The sequence below is a fragment of the Clupea harengus genome, chromosome 26 (genome assembly GCF_900700415.2).
Source record: "Clupea harengus chromosome 26, Ch_v2.0.2, whole genome shotgun sequence".
Lineage (NCBI taxonomy): Eukaryota > Metazoa > Chordata > Actinopteri > Clupeiformes > Clupeidae > Clupea > Clupea harengus.
In genome coordinates, this window is record NC_045177.1 from 591,017 (window position 1) to 606,082 (window position 15,066).

At 43.0% G+C, this 15,066-nt stretch overlaps 1 protein-coding gene across 1 annotated transcript in view; it reads left to right on the forward strand.

Annotated features, from left to right (window-relative positions):
- Positions 1-4,777: 4,777 nt before the first annotated feature.
- LOC116219700 (protein NLRC3-like) overlaps positions 4,778-15,066 on the forward strand; it is a 14,194-nt gene continuing 3,905 nt past the window's right edge. Inside the window, exons 1-2 of the mRNA XM_042703812.1 lie at positions 4,778-4,971; positions 6,739-8,604. Of these exons, the coding sequence (XP_042559746.1) occupies positions 4,922-4,971; positions 6,739-8,604 (1,916 nt within the window). The 5' untranslated portion in view covers positions 4,778-4,921. The remainder of the gene's footprint in view (positions 4,972-6,738; positions 8,605-15,066) is intronic.

The window sequence follows — 15,066 nt, forward strand, 5'->3', positions numbered from 1 at the left end:
GACTAGCGTGGGACTGACGCATGAGGAGTGTGTAACACCGACCAAGTGACGTGTCACTGGTCCGCGACAAACGTGTGCTGACGTGTCACTCCAGCGCGACAAACGATAAGTCAACATTAGAAGAGCGTGTTAAAGGTGTAATTAACGTGTGAATAATGACAGAAAAGCGTTTTGCGGCGTGTGGGTTTTATGGTCAAACGGGTATAAAACGCTGGAAAATCATAGTGGATTCAGTTGATCTGAACAGTGAACATCATGCCTCCAAGACCACGAAAAGGTGTGAGGGGGGCTTCTGCTACTAGCGCTGCTGAAAGTAAGAAGAATACAAATCCTCTTTCACTAGCAATGTCTTCGGACGAAGATTTACTGTTATTATTACTGTGATTTACGAAATAACGGGCGTTATTCCTGGGGTTTTATGTTATTAAAATAAATGATTTAAATTTGACACTGAATTTGTGTTTCTCAATGTTTATTATCAACACATCCACACACATTGTCCATGTCACAAGAGTCTTCATATCATATCCATCTGCCATGGAACAGCACCAGCTATAACAGTGCTCAGCTATGTTCAAGTTCAGTACATCTACTTCATGCTGGCTCAAGCAAGCAAATACCCTCCACTCCGCTTTTCGCTAGATTATGCAATGACCTTGCATGACATGATAGCATTGGATATGTAGATGTATAGTGCACAGAATAACGTTTGCAATGATGTAAGTTGCGTTTGTTGATCACGTATGGTTAATAACATATTAATTGTATGTAAGATCTTCCCTTGGTGAAAAAACTTTCGCCAATATCTTCCTACGAGAGATGGGTTAGGTGCTCAAATTTCCCTCGATCAAAGAGGATGTTAGTAGGCATGTCCAAACTAAAAATCACATCTCAGGATTGCTGCGCACATAAGTTATTTCGGGTGCATCAACTGTAGGTACTCAGTCTACCCTACCCAACGACTGACTACGATAGCCAAACGCGTGCAAAGTTAATAAAACGTTCCACGAAAGTTCTCCAGCGTTTAAATTAAACGTTGATGAACGCTGATCTCCATGAGAACTTTTGAGCATGTTCAAAACTTTTTTTTTGGACCAGCGTTCTCCTCCGATCACCGACGATTACCGACGATTACAGCGTTCACCAGCTTTCACACAAAGCTCTTCTGGCGCAATTCCAGCGACCATGGACGATTACCAACGTTTCCTCTAACATCATAGAACGTTGACCAGAACGTCATGGTGTGACGGGGCCTTAAGTGTGAGGTGTGTGTGTGTGTGTGTGTGTGTGTGTGTGTGTGTGTGTGTGGTGATTAATATTCTGATGATCGAGGTGTGTTTGTGTCAGTGGTGATTTATGTTCTGATGATGGAGGTGTGTGTGTGTGGTGATTAATGTTCTGATAAGGTAGGCGTGTGTGTGTGTGTGTGTGTGTGTATCAGTGGCGATTGATGTTCTGATGATGGAGGTGTGTGTGTGTATCAGTGGTGATTGATGTTCTGATGATGGAGGTGTGTGTGTGTGTGTGTGTGTGTGTGTCAGTGGTGATTGATGTTCTGATGATGGAGGTGTGTGTGTCTGTGTGTGCGTGTGTGTATCAGTGGTGATTAATGTTCTGATGATAAAGGGGTGAAGGGGTCTGTGTGTGTGTGTGTGTGTGGTGATTAATGTTCTGATGATGGAGGTGTGTGTGTGTGTGTGTGTGTGTGTGTGTGTGTGTGTGTGTGTGTGTGTGTGTGTGTATCAGTGGTGATTAATGTTCTGATGATAAAGGGGTGAAGGGGTGTGTGTGTGTGTGATTAATGTTCTGATAAGGGAGGTGTGTGTGTGTGTGTGTGGTGATACATGTTCTGATTATGGAGGTGTGAGTGTGTATGTGTCAGTGGTGATTCATGTTCTGATGATGGAGGTGTGTGTGTGTGGTGATTAATGTTCTGATGATGGAGGTGTGTGTGTGTGTGTGTGTGTGTGTGTGTGTGTGTGTGGTGATTCATGTTCTGATGATAAAGGGGTGTGTGTGTGTGTGTGTGTGTGTGTGTGTATCAGTGGTGATTAATGTTCTGATGATGGAGGTTCTTCTCTCCTTGTTCTCTAGAGTAAGATCTGCTCCTGAGGAGGGGGGTGCTGCCTCTAACATGAGTCACTCTGAGGAACAACACACCAGCCATGGAGCTAAGAGGTGAGGAGTGTGTGTGTGTGTGTGTGTGTGTAAGTGTGTGTGTGTGTGTGTGTGTGTGTGTGTGTGTGTGTGTGTGTTTTTCGGACATTTAAGATGTCTTGTTAATGACAGACCTCATGCTGTAGAGTTTGTCAGGCATTAAAGAACATGGGTATCTAGAGAGACACAAACCGGTGCATACTGTCAACGACAGAGTGGAAACGAGGAATGTTGTCTTCTTACCTGCACGAAATACACCTCAATACGGGACACTTCCTTTGCCAAATCAAAATAATTTAAATGTAAATTATATTTTAAGTTTACATACTTGTTATGATGGCACTTTTAAGATGTAAGTGTGTGTCTGTGCGCGTGCGTGTGTGATTAGCAGACATAAGCAGTGAGAGGAATGTTGTCCTGATGGAAGTTCTCCTCTTCTTCTCTAGGATGGGGGGATCTAGCTCTAACAGGTCACACTCCCCTACACCCACCTGTGTGTCCATGAAGAGTGACCGGTCCAATGATCGAATTATCAACTTTACAGGAGGAGACTCTTCAACTGGACAGTAAGATTATCACTCTAGTGTGTGTGTGTGTGTGTGTGTGTGTGTGTGTGTGTGTGTGTGTGGCAGACATTAGCAGTGAGAGGAATGTTGTTGGGCGCTCCTACAGACAAGAGGAAAGGGTTAGTGACATGAGTCACCACTAGTGGGCGCACCTACAGACAAGAGGAAAGGGTTAATGACATGAGTCACCACTAGTGGGCGCACCTACAGACAAGAGGAAAGGGTTAGTGACATGAGTCACCACTAGTGGGCGCACCTACAGACAAGAGGAAAGGGTTAGTGACATGAGTCACCACTAGTGGGCGCACCTACAGACAAGAGGAAAGGGTTAGTGACATGAGTCACCACTAGTGGGCGCACCTACAGACAAGAGGAAAGGGTTATTGACATGAGTCACCACTAGTGGGCGCACCTACAGACAAGAGGAAAGGGTTAGTGACATGAGTCACCACTGCTGACTTCTTTCTCTTCTGTGCCAGATCTACTCACACCCTTATCTTTGCACAGCATCAGCGCCAGTAGGGGTCTCACAAGTACTGAACAGTTCCCAATAAAATACTGGTAGTAAACCCCCATACCAAGCAAGTAGCACACACACATGCCACACACACACACACACACCACACACCACACACCACACACACACACATGCCACACACACACACATGCCAATACAGAACAGTTCCCAATAAAATACTGGTAGTAAACCCCCATACCAGGGAAATAGTGGATCCTACTCACAGATCGTCAGACTCCATCAGATCTGACTGTGAGACGTTCACAATAGCCTCCACCTGTGTGTGTGTGTGTGTGTGTGTGGGCATCATGGTGGAAGCAGGTGGGCATCTTTAACAGTGTGTGCATTAAGCCACCTACACACACACACACACACACAAACACAGGTCTCTATAGTAGAAGTAACATACGACATTAAGCCACTTATTTACAAGGGGGGGGGGGGGGGGACTACCCGGTATCAGCCCCCAAAACAAACAAACATAAATAAAAATACAAACACACACACACATATACACGCGTACACATATACACGCGTACACACCACACTCACACTCACACACACACACGCCACACACAGAAAAACACACACACACACACGCACAGAGACAAACACACACAGAGACACACACACAGACACACACACAGACACACAGACACACACACAGATACACACACACGCACAGACACACACACACGCACAGACACACAGACACACACACACACAGACACACACACACAGACACACACACAGACACTCGTACACACCACACACACTTCTACACTCGTACACACCACACACACACACACACACCACACAGACATCTACACTCATACACACCACACACACAAACACACACACACACACACACACACCCCACACACACGCACACACCACACACACACACACACACCTACACACACACACACCCCACAAGTGTGAGAAAATAAAAATGCACACAGACATTGCATAAACTTAGTGGGGAAAATATGACTTCAGTGGGGAAATTCAGTGAGACACTCATCACCCTGTTACCATAGCAACAGGCACACAATCTTGATCAGGCACGCAATGGTGAGATAGTTCAGGGTGGGACTGAATTGGTTGGATAAGAGGCCAAAAAGCAGAATAAACATTCCTGTGATTAACATGACACTAATATGACACAGTGAGATATGGTGTGTGTGTGTGTGTGTGTGTGTGTGTGTGTGTGTCAAGCAGGATCAGATGTGTGTCAAGCTCGCCATGTCCATGTGTCAAGATGTGAAATACAGACACAGTAAAATACAGTAAAATTGTGGCCATGTAGGAATAGTGATCAAGACGATGTTATCAGTTCACAGCGGTCTTTCTCTCTGGGTGTGCTTGTTTGCATTCCTGTATCTCTGGTAGAGAAAGGTGCCAACAACACTAAGATCATGGATTCACAGGAGCACACAAACTGATGAACATGTAAAGATCCACTGTACTTTCTTTCAGCTAAATGAATAAATCAGTTCATAGTTGAGCTGTGACTGCATCAAGCATACTGCTTCAGTAAATACACCTACTTTGTGTCCTATGGTCAGTGTGTGTTCATCATGAATCAGCAGTATGGGTTCAGTCATGGATTATATAGTCTAACAACTCCACACTGTGTTTTAATCCCAGGTCAGACTCACCCGTCTCTGCCAGTGAGTTCATGGTGCCTCCATCAGACGTCAGAAGACTGGGAGACTCTTCTTCTGGACAGTAAGATCATTGCTGTAGTATTCAAATGATAGAAATGAAAGTTGAGAATAGGTCTGGTCATTTCAGCTATAGTCTTAAATCAATGTCTGTGTATTCTAACACATAGCAACACTGAATAGACAAAGTCTAAGGTACTAATGATGCAACTTCCAGAACTCCTGCAGCCCTCCAGCATCAGCAGGTGAAATATGTTGAAAGAGAGAGAGAATGACTGCAGAGGAAATATGAAACTTAGGGCCTCATTTACTAACATTGCGACCGCAGCTTAATCTGCGCCTTTGCCAACTCACATATAGCGCACGGTATTTTGCATCGTATTTATCAAACAAGAACCTCATCTGAATGTGTCGACGCCTTACCAGCGTAATCAGCGCCTAACCCCGCCCATTAGTGTTATTTAGCGTGCAGCTAAAATAGGGAAGGAAGAGCCTGCGTGTTCCTTCCACCCATGGATGATGAGTTAAAATTAGAATTAGAGCTTTTGGTTCACGAGGTTACAGCAAACTAACCCGGGTAAATATAGAAACTCATAAATATTTCTCCATTTAGCCCTTCCGTCCACACTAAATGTTGTGATCACTTTGAATTCATTTTATTGGTGAGCTGTTCAGCGAACATTGAGTTTCTGGGTTACTAGGATAGTTAATATCCAGGTTAACTACTCCATAGCATCCCGTTAAATAGTCTGGTAGGAATACACGACACCCCTTACTTTAAAACGGCGTATTCCAACGATGAAAACCATGATTTTCAAAAACGCTGCCCTAGGCAGATACATTTGAAAACTGTAGTTGTAGGTTGCCATGGCACTGGGGGTAGCTTGCGCTTGAGAGGCTATAACGTCAAAAATAAACATGGAAGGTGAAATGAATATGCTGCTCTGTCTCTACAATTTACTTATCGGTAGTTTAGTTAGTGTACTTCGAGTACAAGTACTTTTCCTGAATAGATACGCGTTACTCCTACGCAGAAGGTGTGCACTGTACTCGGTGTGCTTGAACTATGAGTGCGTAAACCATACTATGAGCAGCGATTCTGGGTAAGACGTGGCCGAACTTTTCCCGAACAGCTAGCTGGTGGGACAGTTTGTAATTATATTTGTTTGTATGCCTATTAAATGATATATCAAATATAAACATTAAAAAAAAAATAACATTTCTGATTTTTCAAATTTCTCGCAGGCACATAGTTTTCATTTAGCAGCTGATATGTCATGCTAAAACACCTCTTGTTTCGTTACTAATACATAATTAGGCGCACTTTACGCATCTCCTCCCATCTCTTTGAGACGAACACCCACTTTCCCACACCCACTTCCCAGCAGCGGTAATCTGCGCTTTTACTCAGGTGCGCCTCCTTTGGAAATACGGTTTTATGTCTTTACCCGCTATTTTACGCCTGAAATGGGCGCAATCCTGTTAGTAAATGAGGCCCTTAAAGTCCCTGCAAGTCACTTCAGCATTAATCACACGAGGAAGGAGCATGAGGGGAGAACAGGGCTGGAGTTCATTAATCACACGAGGAAGAAGAAGGAGCATGAGGGGAGAACAGGGCTGGAGTTCATTAATCACACGAGGAAGGAGCATGAGGGGAGAACAGGGCTGGAGTTCATTGATGTAAAACTCCTCTGTTCATTTGAATGATCTCTTGGTTATGCAGTGCGTGTGTGAGTGCGTGTGTGGGATCTACCTACATCCCAATCACACTGGTCCATCAAATATTGTCTCTGTGTGTTTGTAATTATTTTTTTTTTATTTTCCTACACAGTTTCCAACTTGGTCCAACAAATTCAGAAATGCGTAAAATTCACAAGTCTCATCTGCAGAAAAAGTTTCAGCGTCTGATTGAGGGCGTACCAAATCAGGGAGACGCCAGACTCCTCCATGAGATCTACACAGAGCTCTACATCACAGAGGGGGGAAGAGGATACGTCAATGATGAACATGAGGTCAGACAGATAGAGAGAGCATCCTGGATAGAAGCAGAACAAGGCAGACCAATCAAATGCAGTGACATCTTTATACCCTTATCTGGACAATACAAACCCATCAGAGTGCTGACAAAGGGAGTGGCTGGCATTGGAAAAACCGTCTCTGTGCAGAAGTTCATTCTGGACTGGGCCGAAGGAAAAGCCAATCAGGATGTCCACTTCATATTTCCTCTTCTTTTCCGAGAGCTGAACCTGATGAGGGAAAATAAACTCAGTCTGGTGGATCTTATTCAGCACTTAATCCCTGGAATGAAAGATCCAACAGTCTTCAGCAGTTCACTGAACAGAGTCATGTTTATCTTGGATGGTCTGGATGAGTGTCGACTTCCTCTAGAATTCGACTCCAACCCGAGGTGTTGTGATGTAACAGAGCCAGCCCCAGTGGACGTGCTACTGACAAACCTCATCAAGGGGAATATGCTTCCCTCTGCTCTCCTCTGGATCACCACCCGACCAGCAGCAGCCAATCAGATCCCTCCAAAGTGTGTGGACCAGGTGTCAGAAATAAGGGGATTCAAAGACCCACAGAAAGAGGAGTACTTCAGGAAGAGAATCAGTGATGAGAACCTGGCCAGCAGAACCATCACACACCTGAAGTCATCCAGGAGCCTCTACATCATGTGCCACATTCCGATCTTCTGCTGGATTTCAGCCATTGTTGCAGAGAGAACTTCAGATGAATCAGAGAAAGTAGGAATGCCAAGGACTTTGACTCAGATGTACACACACTTCCTGATCATTCAGACAAGCAGCAAAAAAGAAAAGTACACGGAGATAAAAGTAACAGATGAAGAGATGATTTTGAAACTGGGGAAACTGGCTTTCCAACAGCTGGAGAGGGGCAATCTGATCTTCTATGAGGAAGACGTGAGAGAGTGTGGAATTGATGTCACAGAAGCATCAGTGTACTCAGGAGTGTGTACTCAGATCTTCAAAGAGGAGACTGGGCTGAACCAGGTGAAGGTCTTCAGCTTTGTGCATCTAAGCATTCAGGAGTTTCTTGCAGCTTTATATGTGTTCCTCTGCTTCAGCAACAGAGAGAGAAACATGCCTGACCAACAGCAAACCTCTCAGCTCTCTGCTCTGTTCAGAGCTGCAACACTTCATGACCTACACAAGACTGCAGTGGATCTGGCCTTAGAGAGTAAGAATGGACATCTGGACCTTTTCCTCCGCTTCCTCCTGGGCCTCTCACTGGAGTCCAATCAGAATCTCTTGAGACACCTTCTGCCCCAGACAAGAAGCCAATCACAGAGTTCAGAGCAAACAGCCCAGTTTGTCAAACAGATGATCAGAGATCAGAATAAACAGATGATCAGAGACCAGGAGACGTCAGACAGAAGGAGATATCCTGTCAGAGATCAAGATGAATCACACAGAAGGATCAACCTGTTCTACTGTCTGAATGAGCTAAATCACCATGCTGTAGTGGAGGTCATTGACAGGAGCTCAGGAGCTCTGTCTGTAGAAATGCTCTTACCAGGACAGTGGAAGACTAGGGCATTTAAGTTTGAGATTTCAGCAGAGCAGCTGGAAGAGTTTGACCTGCAGAAGTACATAAAGACACCAGAGGAAGATCAGACCGAACTCCTCAGTCCAGATAATGTTCTTCAGAAGCTGGTTCCAGGGGTCACATCAGCTTGGTAAGTAGACCTGTAATCTGTGACTGTGTGTGTGTGTGTGTGTGTGTGTGTGTGTGTGTGTGTGTGTGGGGGGGGGGGGGTTATGGAGTAGACTGATTGTGAGTGATTGTGAGTGATTGTGTGTGTGTGTGTGTGTGTGTGTGTGTGTGTGTGGGGGGGGGGTTATGGAGTGATTGTATAGGAGTGATTGTATAAAATATGGTGTGTGTTGCACCCTTTGATGTTTGTTTTTGTGTCTGTGTGTGTCACTCTATAATGGGTCAGCATGTGTGATATCCTGTGACAAATGAGGTAAGGTGTGTGTATGTCTCTGTGAGGGTGTGTGCATGTCTGTTTGTTTGTGTGTGTGTGTGTGTGTGTGTGTGTTTGAGAGAGACGTATGGTCTGTGTGAGTCTGTTTAGTAGTAGTAGTAGTAGTAGTTGGCGGGGGCAGCTCATGAAAAAGGAGGGATTTATCCAGTCTTAACTATTCAGTCTTAACTGTTTTGGTGGGAAAAGGTGGAACATGGACTTTTGCGTTAACCTTTAGAACAGGGTTTCCCAACCCATGGGCCACGGCCCATTGGTGGGCCGCGGAGCACCTTCCAGTGGGCCGCGAAAATGTTTCAGTTTATTTTTTTTTCTCACAAATTTTCCACGAAGAACTGATTTTTAGTTGGGAACAATATTAATCAGGGCTGTCAAAGTGAACGCGTCAATCTATGAGATTATTGTGGCCGAGATTAACGCGATACAATATTTTAACATAGTTAACGCAACTTTGTTTACTTCCGGTGTGCGTTGACCAATGACACGATACCGCCGCATGCCTGAAGTCAAATCAGTTAGATGGGAGAGACCGAGACGGTAGTGGAAGATGGAGAGAGCTGAGGGATTGTTGGGCGGAAAGTTTCTGTTTAAGAGGCAAAATGACGGAACAATCGACAAAACTAAAGTTGTATGTAGCATTTGTCAAGCTGAATTTAGCTATCACAGAAGCAGCTCATCTTTAAGTTATCACCTTAATGCAAAGCACCCGACAGAAAGCAGTCCCAGGTTAGATGGTCGCCAACCCACACTCCACGACTTCTCTAGGAAAATAACTAGACCAGTCCGTGAAAAGGTTACCAACGCTGTAGCAGTTTGGGTGGCCGGTGACTGTCGGCCCATCAACATAGTTGAAGACGGTGGGCTGACTGAGGTGATTCGAATTGCTTCAGGGGACAATTCTTACGATTTACCGTCGAGGGGCACCATTGTGTCTCGCATATATTCCTTGTATGACGGCGAGAAAGCACGAAAAAAATACCATTAAAAAACAGTGTCTAAAATACATGCTGTCTGAAGTGATTACTCGTTAATTTATAAGATTTAGTCTTTAGAAGAAAAACAAACTTTTAATCGCCATTAATGCATTTCAAAATGTGAGATTAATTAGTAAAATTGACAGCCCTAATATTAATACAATTTATGATTGAAATTGGATGTTTTAAACACAATATAAAATATATAAATAGGCATAACAGACAGATTATGAAAATAATATCCTATCCTATCAAACTTTACAGCGTCATCAAGTTGAGGAGCTCAGTTAAGGTTTAGTCTGTGGCGATATTAGCGGTGTTTCTTAAGCGGAAGAATGACAGCACTGGTAATGTCATACTACCGAAAACTACTTAAATTCAGTGTAAATACAACCCTGATTTAAATTACATTTGGTTTTCTGAATGGAGGTTGAGCCCAGGGCGCAGTGTGTTGTGTGCGTTTTAAAGCTGTCTAATGAGGCGCTCAAACCTTCAAATCTGAATCGACATTTGGAGACGCAACATCCAGCACTCACGTACAGAACCAGGTCCTGGAAAGGATGAAAGGCAGCCCGTTCCTTTTAAAACAAGACGGGTCGACGGACGTCAGTAAAGCTGCATTAGTGCTGTTTTTTGTGCGTTATCATTGGAGTGGTATTCTACAAGAGGACATGCTTTTCTGTGGAGAGCTACCAACTAGAACTACTGCCCAGGAATGCTCGGTGCTATTTAATTTATGTTGATAATAGATTGCAGCCACAGATTTAAATCATTATTTCAATTATTTCAATCATTATATTGACCTATTTGAACCTACTATTTGCATGTCTAAAGCATCACCTATTTTAATTAGGCCTAGCTGATCTGATCTAGCTGGTCTTGTTTGCATGTTTCATCACTTGTTTTGAGTGCATGGGGTCTATTCTGGTTTTATTTCCTTGCTGGTTTGCTGTGCACAAATAGGCCTAGGCCTACTGCAACTAATTTCTCTGTGTGGTTTTATGTTGTTTTCTGGTGCACAATACAATTTGGATGCAATATCTAGAGTTAGATTTTCTTTTATTCATTTCTAGGCTTCCACCTGTAGCAGGTGCTGATGTTGCTTTTTGTGACACGCTTATTAATTAGAATTAATAGATTATAGATTAAATTAGCCTAATGGAATATAGATTAGCTAAAATAAGCGGGGTGTCTGTTGGGCCCCGACCTGTTACAAATACGAAAAGTTGGGCCTCGGAGTCGAAAAGGTTGGGAACCCCTGCTTTCGAATATCATTAAAATGTTGAATGTGGATGATTACGTCAGCTTGAAAGTTGTTCAACATGGACACCTTCTTTCCACTTGAGGAGCTCTTTAATTGTAATTGAACGAATATGGTTGATATTTTTTCTTCTGTTAAACAATGTAGCCTAAAATAATGTAACATAGTACTGTTAGATTTCGGTGGTTTGTAACTTAAGTTCATAACTTCACATAATTTCACATACTTGCAACAACCCCCCAGGGTTTTTCCTGGGTCAAAATGGGTCTTCGGTGCTCCCAAAAAAAAATATGCGCGCTGTTCGCGCACAGCCGTGTCACCTTATCACCGTGTCACCTTATTAGCAGACATCTATGGATTTTTTTTTACCATTTCATAAATAATGGAGGCTACGTATGCTTGAGGAAATAATTTTGCTTACACTTTAGATTAAAATAGATAGGCTAATTAATAGATTGACAATAGTCCAAGCCCCGTGGTGCTATCATGTTAGGTTCAAAGATTATTAAGGTTTACCTCTTTACATATATATGCAAACTACTGAAATGTATATCAATAGAATCTAGAACTAACCAGTGGTCAGAAATGGAACACACAAATTATGAAATTCAAGTTTATCTATTATAACTATTCATTTTTATTATACAAGACTACATACAATTATTTTTGTTTTTAATATTAAAACTGTCCACAAATATGTTTAATAGTGTGTTTTGTCAGCATTTTGAGTGGAAAATTAATTTGCATTTGTACAGGTGTATTCGGGCACGTTGGGCTGGCCCTCGCAGTGGAAGGACAGTTTACAACCGCACCGGTTTATCAATGACAATATTAATATTATTATATTCGAGATGCAACACAAATCTATCCGCTCTCCTCAGAACGAGCTGAGCTTTCATTGATAAACCAATGATTGGCAGCTGGCCGCTCTGTCCATTCGCGCACCTCACAGTTGCGTATTGATCAGACAAGAAGACACGCTTATCAACTCGATTACTATTGATCAAAACAGAACAAGGGTTCGGCTGTAGCCTATACTTGAAACATACTATTGAGAACATATTCGCTGACATGCACTGCATGCGTGATGAATTGTGGCTTAATGGTGTTTTGAGCCCTCACCATCGACTTCAAGGCGGCAGCTGCCTGGAAGGCGCTCCTAGCTTGCCACTTTAGAGAAGACGTTGGTTTGTATACGAGCAAGCAGCTAGCTAGCAGTTGTGTACACTTGGTTAAAAATGTAATTACGTTAGATTCATGCTAGCATTGCGCTAAATAATTAGACAGCTAACATGAATTAGTGGTGCTAACATAAAATCAGTTATTGTATATGGCATTAATATTATTCTAAAACACCTTCACTAGTTGTTTTAACCAGATTTGTAAGCAGGTTGAAAACAACATTTTTGAAGTAAAGTGCCTTGGTTTAACACAGCTAAAAGCTAGCTACATTAAGTTGCTTGCTCAAATCTCAAATTCAAACCAACGTATTCTCTAAACTGGCAAGCTTGGAGAAGCCTCTGTTCAATGATGGGCTCAGGGAGTGGGAGGCAGGATGCGCCTTCCAGGCAGCTGCTGCCTTGAAGTCGACGGTGAGGGCTCAAAACACCATTAAGTTCAATTGCGCCATGAATGACAGCTTTTTTTTTTTTCACAGACTTTTTTTTTGCCTTAGGCGCTCGGGATTTGTTGTAGGCGCTCGGGAAAATGGCTTAGGCGCGCGCCACAATTTTCTCTATGCAGGAAAAACCCTGCCCCCAAAAGTTAGTTTGCATAGCACAAGCTAGAGCCATCAGACATGGTTCCTGGCTTTTGTGTGTCTTAGAGCTAGAGACATTAGTTGTCTTTTGTCTACAGCCACAACAGGATGGTTGAGGCCACAAGGCATTAGCATCTATATGGCCATACCTGACTATGTCAAACTAGACTTCCCCCCTGACCTCCATTCCCTCCCCTACACACATACGTTGTCTATGTTTATTCTACAGTATTAATGTAATCTCTGTCAGGGGTGATTTTTCCTACAGGCGGTATAGGCGGTCACATAGTTATTTAAGGATTTTACAGAGGCGGGTATATAAAAAATGATATGTCCATTTATTCTATATTATACAAAAAAAGACATGATTAAAATAGGGGCGCATATATAAAGCCAATAGCCAGTGCAACAACACTACACATATCTTACTCGTTGCATAGCACACCCATTAAGGAAGCCAAACACGGCAACTTTTCAACAAATGAGGAATACCGGTAAAAATCCAAGTGTTGTATTGTCAACGCGAATGGATTGTATGTAATCTTGCTAGTTAGCTAACGCTAGCTAGCCAGTGACTTGTGATGTTCCTTGTTATTGCCATTCAGTCGAAACATCAGTTCAAGTTCAGCTGTACCGCAATTTGTGTCATTTTCGATGTGTCATGAAATACAAATTTTAGTAATCATAACAACGTTAGTTTTGGTGGAGCGAACTAGCCAGTTTAATAAGACATGATTCAACTAGAGCTATGCATCTTGGAATAAAAAAATGTCAGGCTGTCCAAATACACCAAAATGCTTAATAACTACATAATAGCTACATTTAACAAATAATGATAATACATACTTTTGGGAAGATGACGTGGAGGTGGAGGTGTGTGAACAGGGGGCGTGGCCGGAGCGTAGTCCAGCACAGGCGTGACATTTTCTCAGTGATTTGTTCTTGAATTAATGCGCCAGGAGTGAAGCTCGCCTAGAGCGCCAAATGTGCTAGGGCCGCCCCTGATCTCTGTAATGTTTGAGAAGAAGAAGCAAGAAGACCGACCGTGAGCAGCAGACGTGCCTAGCGCATGCTCGTGCTGCGCCGAGCTGACCGTGGCTAGCGGCTGAATGAAACACATTCTTTCGCTAAGCCGTCTTCTACAAGTCTGTTATTCCTGAACAGCTAATTTGAACCAAGCGTGGGCATCCGACGAATTCGACAGAGAACAGCGAATTCTTTCAGTACGTTACCATACTGAGGTTCACTAGGCTGTCACCTGTTCAGTCAGGACAGCTCATGTTAGATTGCAGGCATGGTGAATAGCACCAATGAGCATGTGAGTAAAGTTTAAATATCTTTCAAATTCTTCTCACCACACTAATGTCACTAATGTTTGTCCACCATAAATCAAATAAAAAAACTTGATGAGCAATCACACAGACTGAAAGCATTAACCTGGCTATTGTTTAGAGCTGTGCAGTGATTAAACTCTAGTCCTGGATGCAGAGTGGGTAGACACAGGCGCTAGCACCCATTGTTTTTAGCCTCCCTGCTAGCACACTTACCCCCCATGCCTGCGGCTGCAGGTTCAGGTTCAGTGTGGGACTGTGCAATATAATGTATCTGGCATATGGGGATGTGCAATATGTATCGTTTACAATCTTATCTGAATGATTGTTTTAAAGATATACAAGCTGACATTATCGAGTAGTGTTTGTCAAACTATGACAAGAAAACTGCCGGACTGCAGAGCCTTTCCACTGCTGAAGTCAAATGATACTCTGTGCTTCTGTCACTCACCAGATCACTCGCTGACCGTCAGAAAAAAAGAAATCAAAAGTTTAGCAATCAGGAAAAACACTTGTGAATGAGGTGCCATCAAACATCGAGGCATCACATGGGTAGTAGGGGTGTAGTGGTCATAAGATGAACAGTGTTCCTTCTTCATTAGCTTACCTTCAGCACAGAACACTTGGTAGTAGGCTAAGAAGAAGTAAAGATATTTGATACGTAGAACCAAACTGGATTCCTTCAACAGCCCAGCTCAATCAAGAGACAGCTATAAGAGAGTGGATAACTCTCTATATAGCATTGAGCATTGGATTCCATCAGATTTGAATCATTAAACGTATTCAATCGTGAATGAGAACTGTTTAGACTCAATATTATTATCCCAG